General features: G+C 38.3%; 1 protein-coding gene across 3 annotated transcripts in view; it reads right to left on the bottom strand.

Annotated features, from left to right (window-relative positions):
• SMARCC1 (SWI/SNF related, matrix associated, actin dependent regulator of chromatin subfamily c member 1) overlaps positions 1-21,277 on the bottom strand; it is a 173,113-nt gene that overhangs the window by 112,201 nt on the left and 39,635 nt on the right. For all 3 annotated transcript variants that reach the window (XM_023547771.2, XM_023547772.2, XM_003409685.4), the window contains exons 4-6: positions 13,147-13,228; positions 11,993-12,085; positions 5,030-5,099 (exon numbers count right to left, since the gene is read on the bottom strand). In XM_023547771.2, coding sequence (XP_023403539.1) covers positions 5,030-5,099; positions 11,993-12,085; positions 13,147-13,228 — 245 coding nt within the window. The remainder of the gene's footprint in view (positions 1-5,029; positions 5,100-11,992; positions 12,086-13,146; positions 13,229-21,277) is intronic.

Here is a 21,277-nt window from a genome sequence, read left to right as displayed (position 1 = left end):
AGCACCAATTAGAAAAATGCAAACTAAAACCACTAGGATATCACTTGACACCCACTAGGATGGATATAATCAAAAGGACAGCAAATCAACAAAAAAAATACCACAGGATCACCTTCTAGGGACAGAGCAGAGTGGCATACAAAATAAAGGATACTTCCCATAAGAATGGTGCTCTACTGAAAAAACTATCTGTATGAAACTAGGAAACCCTGGTGGCATAGTGACTAAGTGCTGTGGCTGCTAACCAAAAGGTTGGCAGTTCGAATCCACCAGGCGCTCCTTGGAAACTCTATGCAGCAGTTCTACTCTGTCCTATAGGGTCGCTATGAGTCGGAATTGACTCGACGGCAGTGGGTTTGGTTTTTTTGGTCTGGTATGAGACTAAAAGGCCAGCAATTACTCTAAAGCAAAGATGACAAGGGGGCAGGGAAACTAGACCAATGGAAATGGAACAACTAGAACACAATTAAAGAGAATGTTCACATGCTATTAAAAAGGAACTGTCACTGAACAACACGTGTGAAAATTGTCACATGGAAACCTAACTTACTATGTAAACTTTCACCAAAAACCTAATAAAATTTTATTAAAAAAAAAAAATCAAGTGTTGATAAGGAAGTAGACAAACTAGAACCTCATACACTGTTAGTAAGAATGTAAAATGGTTGTAGCCACTTTGCGAAACAGTCTAGCAGTAACTCAAAATGTTTAAGTATACGGTTAACTTATGACCTAGACATTTTAAACTTGTAAGAGATCAAATTTCATTCTCCAACTGACCCAACAACATTTTACTAAAAAGAGTCTTCCTTCCCCACCACTTACATTGTAAATTAAGCATCTGTATGTGAGCAGATCTGTTTCTGGCCTCTCTATTCTGTTCCATTAATCCTCTGCCAATATCACACTATTTTAATTAATGTAGTTTTATAATAGTTCTTGATATTCAATAAAGCAAGTGTTCTCACCTACATATCTTAAATGTGAACTGGCTATTCTTGGCGCTATGCATTTCCAACTATATATTAGAATCAACTGTCAAATTATACACACACACACATATCCATGCATTGAATATACTGATCAATTTGGGAAGATTTCATTAAAAGATTGACTTTTAATTCCGTAAGAATGTTATATCCCTTAGGTGTTCTTTAATTTCTATCAATAACATAAGACAGTTCTTTATTAAAATTTATGTACATCTTTCATTAGAATCACTTTTGTTGTTAGGTGCCATCAAGTCAGTTCCGACTCATAACGATTCTACATAGAGCAGAACAAAACACGGCCCAGTCCTGTGCCATCCTCACAGCTGGTGCTATGTTTGAGCCCATTGCTGCAGCCACTGTTTGTCAGTGCATCTCACTGAGGGTCTTCCTCTTTTTTGCTGACCCTCTGCTTTAACAAGCATGGTCCCTCCTCATGACATGAACAAAGTACATAAGAATCCTTGCTTCTATTCTAGCGGTACTTCTTCCAACGCAGATTTGTGTATTCTTATGTCAGTCCATGGTAAATTCGACATTCTTCACCAACACCATAATTCAAAGGCATCAATTCTTCTTCTGACTTCTTGATTCAATGTGCAGCTTTCACATGCATATTTTCAGGCAACTGAAAATACCATGGCTTGGGTCAGGTGCACTGTAGTCCCTAAAGCGACATCTTAGCTTTTTAACAATCTGAGGAGGTCTTTTACAGCAGATTTACCCAATGCATGCAAAGCACTGTCTGACTTCTTGACTGCTGATTCCATTGGTGGTGACCGTAGATCCAAGTAAAATGAAATCCTTGACAACTTCAATCTCTTCTCCATTTATCATGATGTTGCTTATTGGTCCAGTTGTGAGGATTTTTGCTTTATGTTGAGATGTAATCCATACCGAAGGCTGTGGTCTTTGATCTTCATCAGTAAGTTCCTCACTTTCAGCAAGCAAGGTTGTGCCATCTGCAGAACGCAGGTGGTTAATGAGTCTTCCTTCAATCCTCCAATCCCAGTGCGCTGTTCTTCATACAGTCCAGAGTCTCAGATTATTTGCTTAGCATACAGATTCAATAAACTATAAAACAAAAAAAAACCAAACCCGTTGCCATCGAGTCGCTTCTGACTCATAGCAACCCTACGTGACAGAGCAGAACTGCCGCCCCATAGGGTTTCCAAGGAGCTCCTGGTGGATTTGAACTGCTGACCTTGCGGTTCACAGCTGTAGCTTTTAACCACTATGCCACCAGGGTTTCCTGAATAAATTATAGGCATATGGATATTATCCCATCACTGACACTGTTGTACTTCAGAACAGATCCTGAAATGTTCTTTTGGACGAATTTGACACTGCTCCTCTTCAATTTGTCATTCCTGGCGTAGCAGACCACATGACTGTCCGATTCAAAATGGCCAGTACCAGTCCGTTTCAGCTCACCAATGCCTAGGATATCGATATTTATGCGTTCCATTTCATTTCTGACGATTTCATATTTTATACATTCCACATTCTGATTAATGGATGTTTGCAGCTGTTCCTTCTCATTTTGAGTTGTGCTACATCAGCAAATGAAGATCTCGAAAGCTTAGCTCCATCCATGTCATTAAAATCTACTCTACTTTGATGAGGCAGCTCTTCCCCAGCTGCATTTGGACCGCCTTCCAACCTGAGAGGCTCATTTTCCTGCATTATATCAGAAAATGTTTTGCTGCTCTTCATAAGGTTTTCACTGGCCAATTTTTTTAGAAACAGATCGACAGGTCCTTCTGCAAATGCTATCCGTTCAATTCCATTTTCTATTTGTTGTTACTAAACAGAAATACATCATTTTATACTGATCTTACACCTAAAAACCTTGTTAAATTCACTTTTAATAGTTTTGTTCTGCAAATTCTTTTTGAGTATTCTATGTAACCACTCATGTTTGCAAATTAGGACAACATTTCTTCCTGTTTCAATGTTTATGCATTTTATTCCTCTTTTCCATTACTGCACTAGAATATTAAACACATATAGTGATAAGATCACAGAGATTCCTGATCTCAAAGTAAAAGCTTTCAACATTTTACTATTAAGTATGATGTTTCCTGTAGGGATTGATTTTTTTTTTTTTTTAAGATACCCTATACTATATTAATAAAGCTCCTTCTCTTTTCCACACTTACCATGTATTTATTTGTAATAATGAGCAGATACTGTATCTATCAAATTTCCCTATATTTACCGAGTTGATCGCATGATTTTTCTCTTTTATTCTGTAAACATACTGACTTCTACAGATCAATTTTTTATGTCCTGAAATAACTTTGCAATCCTGGAATAAATTCGTCTTGGTTGTGATAAACAATCCTTCTTATGTATTACTAGATTGGTTTTGAGAATATTTTGTTTATAATTTCTGCATTTCTGTTCATGTGCAATACAAAAGCAACTTTCTGCAATTTTCCTTCCTCATGATGTCATTTTTAGGTATTGGTATTAAAGATACAACTTAAAAACAAGTTGGGATCTTTTCATTCTTTCTCTGATTTCTGACATAATTAAAGACAAGCTGGTTAATTCTTCACTGAAATGTGTGACAGATTTCATTAGCAAAGTCACCTGTGACTTGAATTTTATTTTGAGGATAGTTTTTAAAACATAGATTCAATTTCTTCAGTAGGTACACAACTATGTGGGATTTCTATTTCATGTGTGCAGGATCTATAGTAATACCCCTTTCGTTCTTGACATTTATTATTTATTCCTTTTTTTGTTCTCACTCATTTTCAGAAAGTATTAGTTTTTTCTAAGAATAATTTCTGACATGGCTAAGCACCTTGGTATTGTGTATTTTCTATTTCATTAATTTTTGCTCTTGTATTTATTATTTATTTCCTTATTTCTTTAGGTTGAATTTGCGTTATTTCTTCAACTCCTTGAGAAAGGTGTCTGGATCACCAATTTCCAGACTTTCTTCTCCTTAATATCTGTATTTAAAGAAGTAAATTTCCTTAGGCATAACTTCAACTGCAGTCTACAAAATTTAATGTTGTTGTACTTTCATTCTTACTCAGTTCCAAAGATTTTCCATTTCCTTTTTATTATTTTTTTGACCCATGGATTATTTAGTAATGTCTTTTTCTTAATTTTTCAGCATATAAAGATTGGTCATTTTTTGTTATTAACTTCTAACATAACTTCACTGGTCAGAAAAACATACTCAGTATGGAGTAATTACAGCCATTCAAATCTGACATAACTTGGCTTCTTACATAGATGTCCTACATGGGTATGTTATGCCCGCCGGTAGACTTGATTGTTGCATCCCTGCTGAAGTTCTATTTCTCACTTTAAATTAATTCATATTTAATTTTGAAGCTCAATGCTTCGAAAGAAGGAATGGTTAGCAAGGATCAGTACCCACAGGTCTCATGAACTCTGGCCGCTGACAAAAATCAACTTCTAGGATCTGCAGAGCTGAAGACCAGAATGTGAACCATTGTAAATTCACCAAAGCAATGTCCAGCTGTGCACTCCTACTTAAACAACCAGGAAGTCGATTTTCCCCAAGATGTCTTTCTATCTTGCAATGTCTCTGACATTGCAATTTTCAGAAAACAAGAGCCACAGCTATCATTCAGCGAGGTTGATACGTAAGGCGTGACTAGACTGAACGAATGGATAACAATTACCAACAAAGAAACAAAAGTCTAACAGGAAGCTGGATGGCACAAAATTAATCCTTCAATAAATTGTCTTTAATTTGTCTGATATGACAACACATAAATTTAGTAAACTTCACCCAACAAATTTATCTATTCAATAAAATTAGTTACTAAATAATAAAATTCTTAGCCCAATTCAGCAAAATGGCATAATCCTTCATTAAAGAAAATAACAGAAAAATGTAAACATAAATAATCTGCGGAATTAAATGTATGTAGTAATACTTGAAGCTCTCTTTTTAAGTAAGCTGGTTTTACTGTTTAAAACTCTTCTGACAGAACTTAAAATCCAAAGGAGGATGAGGTGATCAGTTCACAACCAAAACACTAACTTACCATCCTCTTGTGAGGAAGGATATGGATATATGTGGTGGGAAGCTTTTGACTTCTCTTCAGTATACGTTCCCTGGAAAGGAAATGAATAAGAAATGTAAAAATAAAGCACATGGTAATTATTAACTATGAGATGTCAGATAAAAATTCCATTAAAAGCATTGTTTCACTTATTATACTTACTATAAGAATATTAGGATTATAGTATTTTATTATTTTTAGCCAAGGAAAGGGTAAATAGTGATAAACAACAAGACAAATAAACTGCCAACAGACACAGTTTATATTACTGTACAGAAAAATTATACAAAAACTCTTAGCCAATTCTCTATGTATCTCTTTTTCTAGATATTCCTATCAGTAACGTGGATATCTCTAATTCCAGTGGGGGACATGCAGGATGAGGCCTGATTGGTAGGCAGGAGTGACCAGGATACAGGAAGTGGACTATGCAGAGGTCTACAGTGAGAGCCCTGCAGATGACCCAGTGACAGAAGGCAGATAAAGGGTTGCCAAAAGCTAGAGATTGAGGGTGGGAACTGATTGCAAAGGGGTATGAGGGAATTTTGTTATTGTTGTTGCAAGCCATCAAATAGATTTCCACTCACAGTGACCCTACAGGATGGAGTAGAAATGCCCTCTAGAGTTCCCTAGGCTAAAATCTTTACCGGAGCAGATTGCCAGATTTTTTCTCCCACAGAGCAGCTGGTGGGTTTGAACGGCCAATTTTTCCATTAGCATCCAAGCACTTAACGACTGCGCCACCCGGGCTCCGTGAGGGACTTTAAGGGTTACAGAAATGTTCTATATCTTGTTCACAGTGATGGTTACATAGCTGTACACCCACTCCTCACTTATCAACATGGTTAGGTTCCAAAGACGAAGTAATTATGTGAAAATTAGCGTTACGTGAAAATGGAGGATGGTCACATCAGATCATAAAAATGGACAATGGTTACATTATTACATAACTGCCAAATTGCATCATTACATAACTGCGAAACCACCAAGAATCATGGTCCAGCCAAGCTGACAAATAACCTTAACCATCACAGCGTTTTTCTCACCTCACACCTCAGCATTCATTACTGCCAGACGTATGCTATTAATGCACAAAATAGCTGAATACTAGATTTTTTTACTGCTGTCGTAAATGTCAAATAAGGATACCTGATAAGTGAGAAGTGTTTATAACCGCCAAACTGTATACTTAAAGGAGAAGGATTTTTTCCCTGGGTGGCATGAACAGTTAAACACCCGACTACTGGTGAGATGCTGGTGGTTCCAACCCACCCGGAGACACCTCAGAAGACAGGCAAGGCGATCTGATTCTGAAAGGTCACATCCTAGAAAAACCTATGGAACGGAGTTCTACTCTAACAAAACATGAGGGCACCATGAGTTGGAATCAAATCAACAGCAACTAACAACAACAACAATTCTAAAAGTAACTCCAAAGTCGTTACAAATTATCATTTAAAGTGAACATCGCAGGTCTATGGCCTCGAGCCCTAAGCTTGGGTTACATACACACAGGATTGGCTTTTGACTCAATTACAGCATGTATGTATGCTGCTGTTGTTTGAACCCTTTCGTGCTCATGGGTACCTCAAGTACTTTTTCTGTTATTGAAGATTTATTGGGAGGCTGTTTTTTTTTTTTTGTTGTTGTACCACATACAGTGTGTGCCACCATGAGGAAGAGACTTTTATGACTGAAACTATAGGAACAGGTATCTGCCACAAATAACTGTTTTTACAGAGTACTGTATGAGGTGTCTGAATTTTGGGGAGGAAAAATAGACATTTTGAAAGTTTCTGTTACACATATGTACCAGCAGACCTTGGTAGGGACACTGGGGTATAATTAATGATACTTTTTTTTTTACATATGTACCACTAAATACCTAGGGTAGGCTTGTGGGAGGAGGCAAGAAAAAAAAATCCATACTAAGACGAATGGATAAACAATCTATGGTACATACACACAATGGAATACAACGCAACGATAAAGAACAATGATGAATCTGCAAAGCATCTGACGAGATAAATGAATCTGGAGGGCATCATGCTGAATGAAATTAGTCAATCACAAAAGGACAAATATTGTATGAGACCACTACTATAAAAACTCATGAAAAGGTTAATTAAAAAAAAAAAAACAATCTTTGACGGTTACGAGGGAGGGGAGTGGTAGGGATGGAAGAACACTAAATAGACAATAGATAAGCAGTAACTTTTAGGAAGGGTAAGACAGCACACAATACTGGGGAAGCCAGCAAACTTACCCAAGACAAGGTCATGGAAGCTCCACAGACACATCCAAACTCCCTTAGGGACCAAATTACTGGGCTGAGGGCTGTGAGGACCATGGTGTCATGGAATATCTAGCTCAACTGGCATAACATAACTGATAAAGAAAATGTTCCACATTCTACTTTGGCGAGTAGTGTCTGGGGTCTTAAAAGCTCATGAGCCGCCCGCCATCTAAGATACTTCACTGGTCTAACCACGTCTGGGGCAAGGGAGAATGAAGAAAACCAAAGACACAAGGGAAAGACTAGTCCAAAGGACTAGTGAACTACAACTACCACAGCCTTCACCAGACTAAGTCCAGCACAACAAGACGGTGCCCAGCTACCATCACCCACTACTTGGACAGGGATCACAATAGAGGGTCACGCACAGAGCTGGAGAAAAATGTAGAACAATATTCTAACTCATAAAAAAACAGATCAGACTTTCCGATCTGACAAGAGTCTAGAAAAACCCCAAGAGTATGGCCCTAGACACTCTTATAGCTTAGTAATGAAGTCACTCCTGAGGTTCACTCTTCAGCCAAAGATTAGACAGGCCCGTAAAACAAAACGAGACTAAATGGGCACACCAGCCCAGGAGTAAGGATGAGAAGGCAGGAGGGGACAGGAAAGCTGGTATTGAGGAACCCAAGGTTGAGAAGGGGAGAGTGTTGACTTATCCTAGGGTTCGCAACCAATGTCACAAAACAAAATGTGTAGTAATTGTTTGATGAGAAATCAGTCTGCTCTGTAAACCTTCATCTAAAGTAGAATAAAAAATTGAAAAGAAAAAAAAAAATCCATACCACCTACCAAAAATTCAAACACACTGAATGATTCAGCATCCTTCCATTAATGACAACACAGGGCATCAACAAAAAAATTCAAAGCAGAAAACTGGTTCATGGAAGGGTTAAGTAAATGGTGCATGAATAGTGCATGACATAAAAGCTAAAGTCAAGTTCTAGTTATGCCACAGCTAGATTACTGCATACAGTCTAGAACACGACTTTAAAACAAAAGGTGCTTATTCTGGAGAACGTAAGAATGGTGAAAAGTCTTAAAACCAGGTTTAAGTAGTACCTTAATGCATTTTCTTTTCTTTCTTTTTTTTTTAAAGACGAGAATGCAGAACAGATTTATTGTCCATTGAAATCATATAAAAAACCAATTTGACAGTGAAGATTTCACCTATAATGCTACCTCCAAATTTTTTTCCTTTAATATAATTTTTATTGTGCTTTAAGTAAAAGTTTACAAATCAAGTCAGTCTCTCACACAAAAACCCATATACACCTTGCTACACGCTCCCAATTACTCTCCCCCTAATGAGACAGCCTGCTCTCTCCCTCCACTCTCTCTTTTCGTGTCCTTTTCACCAGCTTGTAACCCCCTTCACCCTCTCATCTCCCCTCTAGGCAGGAGATACCAACGTAGTCTCAAGTGTCCACCTGATCCAAGAAGCTCACTCCTCACCAGCATCCCTCTCCAACCCATTGTCCAGTCCAATCCATGTCTGAAGAGTTGGCTTTGGGAATGGTTCCTGTCCTGGGCCAACAGAAGGTCTGGGGGCCATGACCACCAGGGTCCTTCCAGTCTCAGTCAGACCATTAAGTCTGGTCTTATGATAATTTGGGGTCTGCATCCCACTGCTCTCCTGCTCCCTCAGGGGTTCTCTGTTGTGTTCCCTGTCAGGGCAGTCATCGGTTATAGCTGGGCACCATCTAGTTCTTATTGTCTCAGGATGATGTAGCCTCTGGTTCATGTGGCCCTTTCTGCATCTTGGGCTCCTAATCGCCTTGTATCCTTGGTGTTCTTCATCCTCCTTTAATCCAGGTGCATTGAGACCAACTGATGCATCTTAGATGGCTGCTCCTCACGGATTCCTCCCTGTTCTTTATCTACGTGTAGTATTCCATTGTGTGAATATACCATAATTTATCCATTGATGGGCACCTTGGTTGCTTCCATCTTTTTGCTATTGTAAACAGTGCTGCAATGCACACAGGTGTGCATATATCTGCTCGTGTAAAGTCTCTTATTTCTCTAGGATATATTCCAAGGAGTGGGATTGCTGGATCGTATGGTAGTTCTATTTCTAGCTTTTTAAGGAAGTGCCAAATCCATTTCCAAAATGGTTGTACCATTTGACATTCCCACCAGCAGTGTAGAAGTGTTCCAATCTCTCCACAGCCTCTCCAACATTTATTATTTTGTGTTGTTTGGATTAATGCCAGCCTTGTTGGAGTGAGATGAAATCTCATTGTAGTTTTGATTGGCATTTCTCTAATGGCTAATGATCATGAACATTTCCTCATGTATCTGTTAGCTACCTGAATGTCTTCTTTAGTGAAGTGTCTATTCATATCTTTTGCCCATTTTTTAACCACGTTATTTGTCTTTTTGCAGTATCATATAGATTTTAGAGATCAGGCACTGATCAGAAATGTCACAGCTAAAAGCTTTTTCCCAGTCTATAGGTAGACTTTTTACTCTTTTGGTGAAGTCTTTGGATGAGCATAGGTGATTAATGCATTTTCTGAATTGTTCTTTGACAATGAGTATTTACTAACTGTTACAACCAGAGAAATATAATAATACTATTTTCTACCAGGGGAAAATTCTAAAATTTAAAATATAGAGTTGTCTAAAGATGAACTGGGGTCCTGGTAGCACAATGGTTAAGAGCTTGGCTGCTAACTAAAAGACAGGCATTTCAAATCTACTAACCACTCCTTGGAACCCTATGGGGCAGTTCTACTCTGTAATACAGGGTTGTTATGAGTTGGAATTGACTCAATGGCAACCGTTTTTTTTTTTCTTTTTCCTTTGAAGATGAATTAGCAGAAATTCTCAATCACTGCAGGAAAAGGCTGAAAAGGGGACATCAGCATCCACTGAGTGTACGGCAACAGCTGGAAGACCACAGTGTTTAGAACGTTGGTCTCTCGTGTCAGTCAGACAAACCTATGTTTGAACCTCAGCTCTGCCATTTACTACCTGTATGATAAGGGACAAGTAACTTTTTTGTGCTTCAGTGTCTTCTGTGGAATGGAGTGGTAACAATAATATCTATTTCACAGGAATTTTGTTAGGACTAGCTTAGTAGATGCAATGAGCCAAGAACAGACACATTGTAAATGGTCCATTGAAATGAGTTATTTTCTTTAAAACACTTTGCACAAAGGCCTGATAGTCACTATTTAAAAATGGTACTATTATTATTATCTTCCCTAAGATTCTACTGAAACCAGCCAGAGCCTTACATCCCTCTGGAGGGTATTCCTAAAAAAAAAAATCACTAAGTCAAATTTAAGAAATATGACAATTAAATATTCAGCACAAACTATAGAAGTATATATAAACTGTTCCCAGTATGATTTTGTAGAAGAGAAGGTATTTTCAGCTTGAAGGCAAGAACCAGCAAGTTAATTTGTTCTATTCCTGCTTAACGTTACACACATAATTGAACTACACTGAACAGCCATTCCAACAAACAGTATAACAGAGAACAAAAGTTTAAGTTATTTCTTCAAAGCCCTAATGCTACTGAAAAGAGATAATGGACTTTCAGAGTGGCTGATTTGACAGCACAATTGTTACCTTTCTCTTTGGTAGGGATGTTACAGAAGAGAGAAGGACTGTATAAATCTCTAATTGTAAACAGTATTAGAAACCTTCACTCTAGGAACTTGCAAGATATTTTACTAAATGCTCAAACCATAATTCAACTGGCCATCTCTTTTGCAGCAGAAAAGATAAAGATATTTTATGAGGCTTCTCAACCACTCCTAAGGATTCCTAAAACTTCGCTGCTCAAACTATGTTGTTTCAGAAGTTACCCATGTCAAAGGTTCAAGTCCAGTTTTACTGCCTACACTCAAAAGATAGCCAAGGTCTCAGCCTAAAAATGCAGTCAGAGGAAGGAAGTAAAAATGTCAAGAAGACAGCGCTGGTATATGTATGTCAAGGCAAAGTAAGTTTATGGGGAGGATGAAATTTTTCAGTAATTCTTTTTTAAAAAACTGCATATATAAATATAATACATATATTTGGGGAGAGGGAAGAGGCAGCTTTACTTAAAGTAATACTTGATTTCCTGCCACTAGCAACTGTGTCAGCAACCCTCACTCTATCTGACTTTGTGATCTCCGCGATGCAGAATGCTGTGATGCAGGTACACTGGTCTCCTTAACTCTAGGGGTCTCTGGGTAGCGCAAATGGTTTAACATGTTTGGCTGCTAACCAAAAGGCTGGTGTTCAAGTACACCCAGAAGCACCTTGGAAGAAAGGCCTGGTGACTGACTTCTGAAAAATCAGCCACTGAAAACCCTGTGGAGCACAGTTCCACTCTGACACACATGAGGTTGCCATGAGTCAGAATCAACTCGAAGGCAACTGGTTTGTTCCCCTCCCCTTAACTCTTATAAGGATGCCATTTCAAAAGGCCATTAACTCCAAACCAATGATGTTACTCTAAGATAATGACGCTACTCTATCTAGATAAGAATTGAAGGCAAGTGGAAAGAAAAAACCTGGCACTGCAAAATCCAAAGATAGAAAAGATAATTTTTTAATGCAGCTACATACAGAAATCAGAAGGTATTATGGTTGACATTTATAAGAGGCTGAATACTACTCAATGTTTCTGAAGTGACTGCAGCTATTACCTGATGTCGTTTGATGATATCTTTCAATTTGTTAGCCAACTTCGGATCGATGTCTGGAATGAGGTAGATGTTAGGTCTGGTCAGACAATTGTTCTGAAGAAGAAAGAACAGACTTTGAAAATGTCTTGGTTTTAAAATAATGTCACATTATTTATACATTGTCCTAATGGCACAAGTTGACACTGAAAGTCATACTTGTTAAAATGGGAAGTCATACTTTGGATTGCAATGTAAAGTCTTATCTCAAGATAAAACCCAGGTGTTCAACAGGCCATATAACGCCACCCCAGATCCCTTCTCTGCAGTTAGGTATATTTGGATATAAAATGTTGAGAATCATGACCTAAAGGAATTCAGCATCAAAATTAAGGTTCCAAGTTTCCAGATTAATCCTCCTAACCAATTTTTGCTAAACTCACAGTTTAGCAGTCTAATGTAGTGTCTTTAGTTACACCTTTTATGCTACCATCTTTTATTTGGGAGGAAAAAGAAGCAGCCATTTTAACTCATCATGTATTTTACTTAATAGAAAATAAAGACTGGATTACTGCTCATTTTCCCCCACTTCTAATCTTACAAATAACAATGATTAAAACATGTCTATAAACTCCCCAAACCATGGCCAAAAAAAAAAAAAAATCATCAACAAACAAAAAACATTCAATTATTTCTCTAGCAAATGGTCCACGGGACAAGCCCATTTCAGTAAGGTTAATTCAGTGATCAATGAAAATTACCAAACAATAAAAATACTAGGAAACACAAGTGAAAAAAATTAAGTACACTCTCCACCGGGTTATAATCTAGTTTGAGAAATGAGATCTATATTTACGGCACAACATGGAAAAAAATCCAAAGAAAATGACTATATAAGCAAATGACTAGTAGAAAAATGACTATTAAATATTAAATGAGATCAAAATAATGAATCACGTGATATTAATAAAGAAAAATATCATAGATTATTTCATCAGATGTTTAAGATCAATATTCTTAAAATAACAAGATTATTATACTTTATAGCTCTAATCCCTAAAGTCTTATAATAAAAGATTTAGAAATTTTTCTGTGATCTTTTGACAATCCAATAAAATCAATATTAAAACTGAAAATAAATTTAAAAAAATTTTTTTTTTATTATCTTTCTCAGTTACCTGCACCAATGTTTTTTCAATGTTCATAAACATTTCAACATTTCGATCCATTCGGGATGGATTCTGTAGGTCAAATCTCCGCCTAAAAGAGAAAATATTAATTTGTATTCCACCTTAATCAGAAGTGCAACTTGGTTTTACCACTGAAAGCAAATGAATTCGGATGATTTAGAAATTAAAATAACACCCTATCAAACATGGGTATTCCCTCAGTGGTGTAAGAATGCACAGTGTCAACACCTTCACAAAAACGCTAACACTGAAATCCACCCTAGCAGAATGAAATACCAATTCCCTGAAGCATCTGGATACCTTAAATCTAAAAGATATTTTGGGTCTTATAAATGCTTAAAAGTCATTTGCTCAAACTGAACAGTTAGTGCTCTCTCAGACAAAGAAAACCCTGCTAGATATTTAATTCTGCCATAATCATAATATACATGCATTTATTTAAATAGACAACATTTCTTCAAATAAGATTCCTAACCGGCAGTACTAACGGTCAAGAGTAGAGTTGGATTATTCATTAATCTGAGAGTTTAGGATAACTGGGGGTACCCCGAGCCCACGAGTACTAGTTAATAAGACGTAACACACCCACGATGTCCATGATTTAAGTTAAGATCAGACTCAAGTCCAAGTCTTTCTTCCACAGAAAGTCCAAGGAGCATGCCAAAGGCTACAGAGAAGGCTACACCCCTTTCTTGGAACTGCATAACATACCAAGGCAAACTACAAATACTGCCTGAGTGACTACTGTGTATTATATCAAACAAGGTATCAAGAACTGTGGAGGAAACAACAAGGTATGCCATGCTCTCAAAGTTTTTAAATGTAGGATCTAAGATAAAAACACACAGAGCATTTTAAATGATGTGACAGAGAAGAGGAATAACCTTGAGAAATCGTGTGACTGCAAAACAGAACAGGGATTCATAAAAAAGACCAGACTTACTGCTAGACTAGCGGAACACTTGAGACTATCGCCCTAAGATACCCTTTCAACCTGAATTTCAGCCACTCCTGGAGGTCATCTTTCAACCAATCAGCCTATAAAATTAACAGCAACAGTAAATAATAATGTGCTCCTTTAAATAATCAACTATAGGAGACCAAACAGTCAACATTTACCCAAAAACAAAGATGAAAAGGTAGGAGGGGCAGGGAAACTGGATGGATAGAAACGAGACAGAGGGAGTAGAAACTGTGAGGGGGCTGAGACATTGCGGGGACTGTAACCAATGTCAAAGAACAATCTGTGTATGAACTGTTGAATGGGAATCTAATTTGCTATGTAAACTTTCACCTGAAACACAATTAAAAAAAAAAATAGGACAGGATACACTTGCCACACCACCAAGTGAACAGCAGGACCACCAGCTCTAGAGTTGATCAAATTTGGCACCTCTCACAAGTCTTTCCAGAGCTAGAATAAAAAGTTCCAGAAGATTCCCAGACAGAGCTGGTAAAAAATGTAGAACAAAATTCTAACTCACAAAAAAAGACCAGACTTACTGGCCTGACAGAGACTGGTGAAACCCTGAGAGTAGGGACCCAGAGCACCTTTTTAGCTCAGTAATGAAAAGTCACTCCTGAGGTTCACCTTTCAGCCAAAGATTAGACAGGCCTGTAAAACAAAACAAGACTAAAGGTACAGAACAGCCCAGACGCAAGGACTAGAAGGCAGGAGAGGACAGGAAAGCTGGTAATAGGGAACCCAAGGTCGAGAAGGGCAAGTGGTGACACTTCATAGGGTTGTTAACCAATGTTATAAAACAATATGTGTACTAACTGTTAAATGAGAAGTCAGTTTGTTCTGTAAACCTTCATCTAAAATACAATAAAAATAAAATAAATAAAAAAGTTCCAGAAGACGATTACTCCTCAGCAATCTCCTGCTGTCTGGCCACAACTGGGTTCTGGCTACTTAAATCCTAAAATGGAGCCATTATACACAAATGCCAAGCATCCAACATTCTCATCACCCTAAAGTGGAGAGAAAATCGGCAATAAATACCCTGCCTTTAAGAGCTTGTTGTTGTTGTCACCTGATGCCAACTTTGTTCTCGATTCATAGCCACCCTATTCCCAAAGAAATGAAATGCTGCCTAGTCTTGCACTATCCCCACTATCAGTCGTAGATCAGACTGTTGTGATCCAGAGGTTTTCACTGGCCGATTTTTGGAATTAGATTGCCAGGCCTTTCTTCCTAGTCTGGAAGCTCTGCTGAAATCTATTCGGCATGACAGCAACACGCAAGCCTCCACTGACAGATGAGTGGTAGCTGTGCGTAAGGTGCACTGGCCAGCAATCAAACCTGGGTCTCTGCATGAAAGTGAGAATTCTACCACTGAGCCACCAATGCTTCATTACAGAGCTTAAATACGCCTTAAGGAGATAATACAAAATATCTAGTATTTCTTGCGAACTGTCTGTCCAGTGACTCTAAGACATGGTGGGTATAGTGCCTTTAGATATTCAATATTATGGATGATTATCACAAGAATAGCTGACTAGAGTATTTAGAAAATGCCCTTTTAAAATCTGGAAAACTTAAAATAGTAACATTAAATTTAATGATTCTTGAGATTCTTCCATCAACTAGCTGATATTTTTGACAGAGTTCTACCACCTTAATCCCTTTATCATCTGCTTCCTTGGTATTTTATATTCCTTTCCACCCTTCTATCTCATCTCTTGGTGACCCCATATATGCAGAGTAGAACTGTGCTCCATAGGGTTTTTATAGCTATGACATTTCAGAAGCATATCTCCAGGCCTGTCTTCTAAGGCATCTCTGTGTGGGCTCGAACTAACAACTTTCTGACTAGTAGTTGACTGCTGAACCATTTGCGCCCGTTGGAAGTGACTCAGCATCAACTAATATCATCATCTTATCTCAAGATTCTTCCTTAACCTTCTCCAGGATTTCAGGCAGCCTCCAAATTCTGTAGTGTTCTCGTCTTGCTACCTAATTGCTGGGGAAAACTGACCTTTGAACTTACCGTTGATCTAAATGTGATAAAATTCACCTACTTACCTTTACTTGAAATTTTCCTCAATGCCTCTTTATACAATTATCTAGACATAATGTTTTGCTGTTGTTTTGACCTATTCGTGTCATTTTGATATGGTTAAATCGTTACACATTCTAACGCTTCCTTCTCCATACTTTTCTTCAACACCTACTTTACTTTTGCTCCATTTTTAATTCAGCCTTATGAGCTCTTAACATTCACGTCATCCTGTTTTATCCTGGAAATGCTCCCCACAGCTCTAACCTTTCTAAACTACGCAGCCTTACCAGGATATCGCCACCCATTCAGTGGGTCTGATAATATCCCGTTATATCAGACCCACTGAACGGATGGCGATATCCTGGTAAGGCTGCGTAGTTTAGAAAGGTTAGAGCTGTGGGGAGCGTTTCCAGGATAATAATGGGATATTATCGGACCCACTCCACTTCCTCTGTGAAGTTATTCCTGTCTCCTTTCATGTTCGCAATACATTCTACACACAATGCCATTACAGCTCCCCAATATAGCCATTTTGTTGCTGAGACTGTAACTTCCATTAGATATCTTGAGAAGGATCAGACTGTATCTTCCAATGTAGCCTTAATGGCTAGCACAACGTATGACTTTATAAAGCAAACCACTGGATAAATTAGTATTTATCATGACTAAGGTTTAATGTTATTGTAACTTTTTCATTATTGTGCTAGAAATGATTCCAAAGTAATTGCAATTAAGAAATTGGAGAAAATCCTAGACTGATTCAAGGTGGCAGCCTAGTCAGACGAACCATGCAGTTCCTCTACAGCAAAGACCCCAGAAACAAAGTATAACAGATACAGATGACAACCCTGGAACTCTGCGGATCAAAAGAAAGGGATACAGAATTATATCAAATACCAAATGGAAAAAGAAACTGAATGACAACAGTTAACGGAGAAAGATACAGAGTGAGGGTGCCCTGCCAGCCAGTCTGGCACAGCAGGGCCATTTTGAGAAAAAGCCAGCAGTGACCTTCAGTGAGAAACACAGGAAGACATCATCACAGAACTACCAATAGGAGAGAGAGAAACTGCATAGACATACCAGAGTGAAACAAGGTGAGAAGGACATGAACTGGAGCTAAAAAGGTAAAGTACAGGAAGGAGGATGAAAGCTTCAGGGATCCCAGTGCACACAGGGGAAAAAAAAAAAAAAAACAAACCCGTTGCCGATGAGTTGATTCTGACTCACAGCAACCCTACAGGACAGAGGAGAACTTCCCCATAGGGTTTTCCAAGGAGAGGCTGGTAGATTCGAACTGCCGACCTTTTGGTTAACAGCCAAATTCTTAACTACTGTGCCACCAGGGCTCTGGTGTACACAGAGCAGAGAGGAAATCCAGATCCACAGACAAAGCGACCCTCCAGTGGTAGTATCTCATCAGTAGGGTGGGTGGCAAACATGGTGCAATAGACGAGCCCCCTCCTTTTTTTTCTCTCACCACCACCCTGGCCGCTTACCTCGCCCCTCCCCTGACAGAAAGAGCACATGCACACCTGATGGCCATCTGCCCACCCCCTCCCTCACTGGAGAGAGCACCTGCATGGCCCTCAGCCACCCTTCCTGACCCTCCTCCCCAGGAAAGAGTGCCTGCACAACCCCTACCCACCCGCCCCTCTGCTGCTGAAGAGAGCACCTGCGTACCCCCTGGCCAACTGCCCACCCCTCTCCTGTTGAGAAGAACACCTCTGCACCCCCCAGCCACCTGCCCACCCCTCTCCTGTTGGGAAGAACACCTCTGCACCCCCCAGCCACCTGCCCTGCTCCCTGCCCATAGCCCACCCACCCGGCAAGTGACTGTGAGCATTCCCGTACCGCCATCTAGCACATGCCCAGCACACCCTCAGCCATCTCACACATACAGTGAACAGCGACAAGGGCTGGCCCTGCTCACTGCTGACCTGTCCATTTGGAGGCAGATAGTGAATGCCCTCACGCTGCCAGATGAGAGATCACTGAAGCACACCTGACCCGCTCACTCTGATATATTAAGACAAAACAAAAATCATGAGTAAATAACACATTAATGCCTCAGGAGACAATATCAAATCATATAAAGAAACAAGTGACCAAAATAAAGGGGCAGAAAACTTTCCTGAGAAAGAGACAGTAATGGAATTACCTGGTAAGGAATTCAAAAGACTCATATATAGGGTTCTCAAAGAAAACATTGACAAAACCAAGGAAAACACAGACAAAACCCTAGAAGAGTTCAGGAAAACAATACAAGAATAAGATGACAAATTAGACAATTACAAGTAACACAAAACAAGCAACTAGAAACTCAGAAGATACACAATAAAATATCACAGATAACCTAACCAAAGGACACAGAAGTAGAATTGAAACAATGAAGAATTCACAAAACAGAGAACAAATCCCTTGATACCAATTTGTTTGAGGAACAATCAGAAAAAGAATGAAAAAAAAAATGAAGAAAACCTAAGAATTATGTGGAACACTATGAAGAGGAATAATTTATGCCTGATTGGAATCCCAAAATAGGAGGAGAGCAAAAAAAAAAAAAAAAAAGGCACAGAGAATTTTTGAAGATCTGATGGAAGACTTCCCCCAATATCATGAAAAACAAAGGGTGATCCATCCAAGAAGTGCAACAAACCCTATACATGATAGACCCCAAAAGAAAGTCACCAAGATATATCATAATCAAACTCTCTAAGTCCAAAAATAAAGAATTCTGAAATCAGCTCAGGAAAAATGAAATATCACCTAAAAAGGGACTCCAATAAGACCAGGTTCTGATCTCTCAGCAGAAACCATGCAGGCAAGGAGGCAATGGGATGACATATATAAAACCTTGGAAAAAAAGAATTGTCAATCAATTGTATGTCAGCAAAACTGTGTCTCAAATACAATGGAGAAATTAGGACATTCTCAGATAAACAGAAATTAAGGGAATTTATAAAAACCAGACCATCCTTACAAGAAATACTAAAGGGAGTCCTTCAGACAGAGAACCAATGACATTAGACAACAACCTGAGAGTAAGCCATACGAGTGCATCACCAAGATGTCAACCCAGATAGGGAAATCTGAAAAGTAAGATAAAGCTACAGAACCAAAAAATAAAGATTTCAATCTATAAGTGACGACAACCTCAAAACAAAAAGGGGGAAGGAACGGTGTAGACGTGGAACTTCCATATGGAGAGGAAGTCATGGAGATATCAAGAAATAACAGACTGTTTTAAACTTAGGAAGATAAAGGTAAATGTCAGAGTAACCACAAAGAAAGTTAATAAACCCACTCACCAAAATAAAGAAAACCAAAATTACTCACTAAACTTAAAATCAACAACAAAGGAAATGAAAAGAAAGCACATAAACAAAAAGAACTCAACACAGGAAATTAAACGAAACAAAGAAAATGTCAACACCACAACGAAAAGCGTAACAAAATGACAACAGTAAATTCATACCTACTGATAATCACGCTGAATGTAAACAGTCTAAATTCACCAGTCAAGATAGAGAGTGACAGAATGGATTAAAAAACATGACCAATCAATATGTTGCCTACAAGAGACATACCTTAGACACAGACATGTGTCTAAGGTTAAAAATCAAAAGATGGAAATCAAAGGATGGAAAAAAATGTATCATGCAAATAGTAACCAAAAAAGAGGAGTGGAGATATTAATCTCCGACTAAGAAAAGAAAAAGAAAGAAATCAGAGAAAGCAAAGTGCCCACTAAAGCACAGAAATAGATAATTTAGTACAGGAACAAGTTACAACTTTAAAAAAATGTCATTTACAAATGAGTGGAACCTCTGTCCTAGTGTCCTTGTCTTGATTAACCTTATACATAGAACTTTTCCTTAAATTCTATTTTTGGTTGTTTTTTTTTTAATTTATAGTTTATTTTATTGTTGTTAAATATATATAACATCTGCCATTTTAACCATTTTTCTGTGTACAATTCAGTAACATGAATTACATTCCTCATGTTGTACAACCATCACCATAATCGGTTTCTAAAATTTTTCATCCCAGAAACTAAGTACCATTTAAGCAATACCTCGACATTTCCCCCTTCCACCTACCCCTAGTAACCACTACGCATTTGCCAATTCTAGATATTTCATGTCAGTGGGATCATATGATATCTGCCCTTTTGTTTCTGACTTATTTCATTCAACATGTTTTCAAGGTTTATCCATGGTATAGATGTATCAGAACTTCATTCCTCTTTACAGCTTAATAATATTCCATTTTATATATACTACATTTTGTTTATTCATTCATTGATGAACAAAAGGTTGTTTCCACCTTTTAGCTACTGTGAATAATGTCGCAATAAGCACAGGTGTCTATTTTTGGGTTTTTGAGTATCCCCTTTCCCTATACCCTTCAGAGGAACACTTAGGTTAGAAATTCCAAGCAATTTCCACTAACTGGCAGGACAACACATCATCAACTGACTAATGGGATATCCAGGAGTCCCTGGGTGGCGCCACTAGTTAAGCACTTGACTACTAGCCAAAAGGTTCACAGTTCAAACCCACCCAGATGCACCTCGAAAGGCAGGCCTAGCAATTTGCTTCCAAAAGGTCAAAGCCTTGAAATCCCTATGGAACAGTTCTACTCTGCACAAATGTGGTCACTGTGAATCAGGATTGACTAGACGGCGACTAACAAGACATCCCTATTACTACTGACAGCCTCCCACTGGTTCTCTCAACACAAATACAAGGAGAGACGGGAATATCTTTCCCTTTATAAAGAAGGGGCTACTCTTTCACAGACTTCTGATAACATAAGAACCACAGACAGACGTACATCGCTTACACAAGAGTTTATTCATTACTCATAGAGAAACTTGTTTCCTTAGTAAATGATTCAGATGCTGTGGCCAAAGAAATGTATTTTTATTAGAGAACTAAAAAATAGTTTGAAAGCAGTCATAAGACAAATAAAAACAGAGACAGCTGGATTTATCTGCAAATGAAGATCCAAGTTAAACGAAACCTGTTAAGAGAAAGAATCAAGAATTTATCCTGCCTTTAAAAAAAATTTTTTTTTTTTTATTGTAAATACACATGTGGTCATCATGA

Source organism: Loxodonta africana, chromosome 22 (genome assembly GCF_030014295.1).
Source record: "Loxodonta africana isolate mLoxAfr1 chromosome 22, mLoxAfr1.hap2, whole genome shotgun sequence".
Taxonomy (NCBI): Eukaryota; Metazoa; Chordata; class Mammalia; order Proboscidea; family Elephantidae; genus Loxodonta; species Loxodonta africana.
This window is presented reverse-complemented; position numbering and strand designations above follow the sequence as displayed.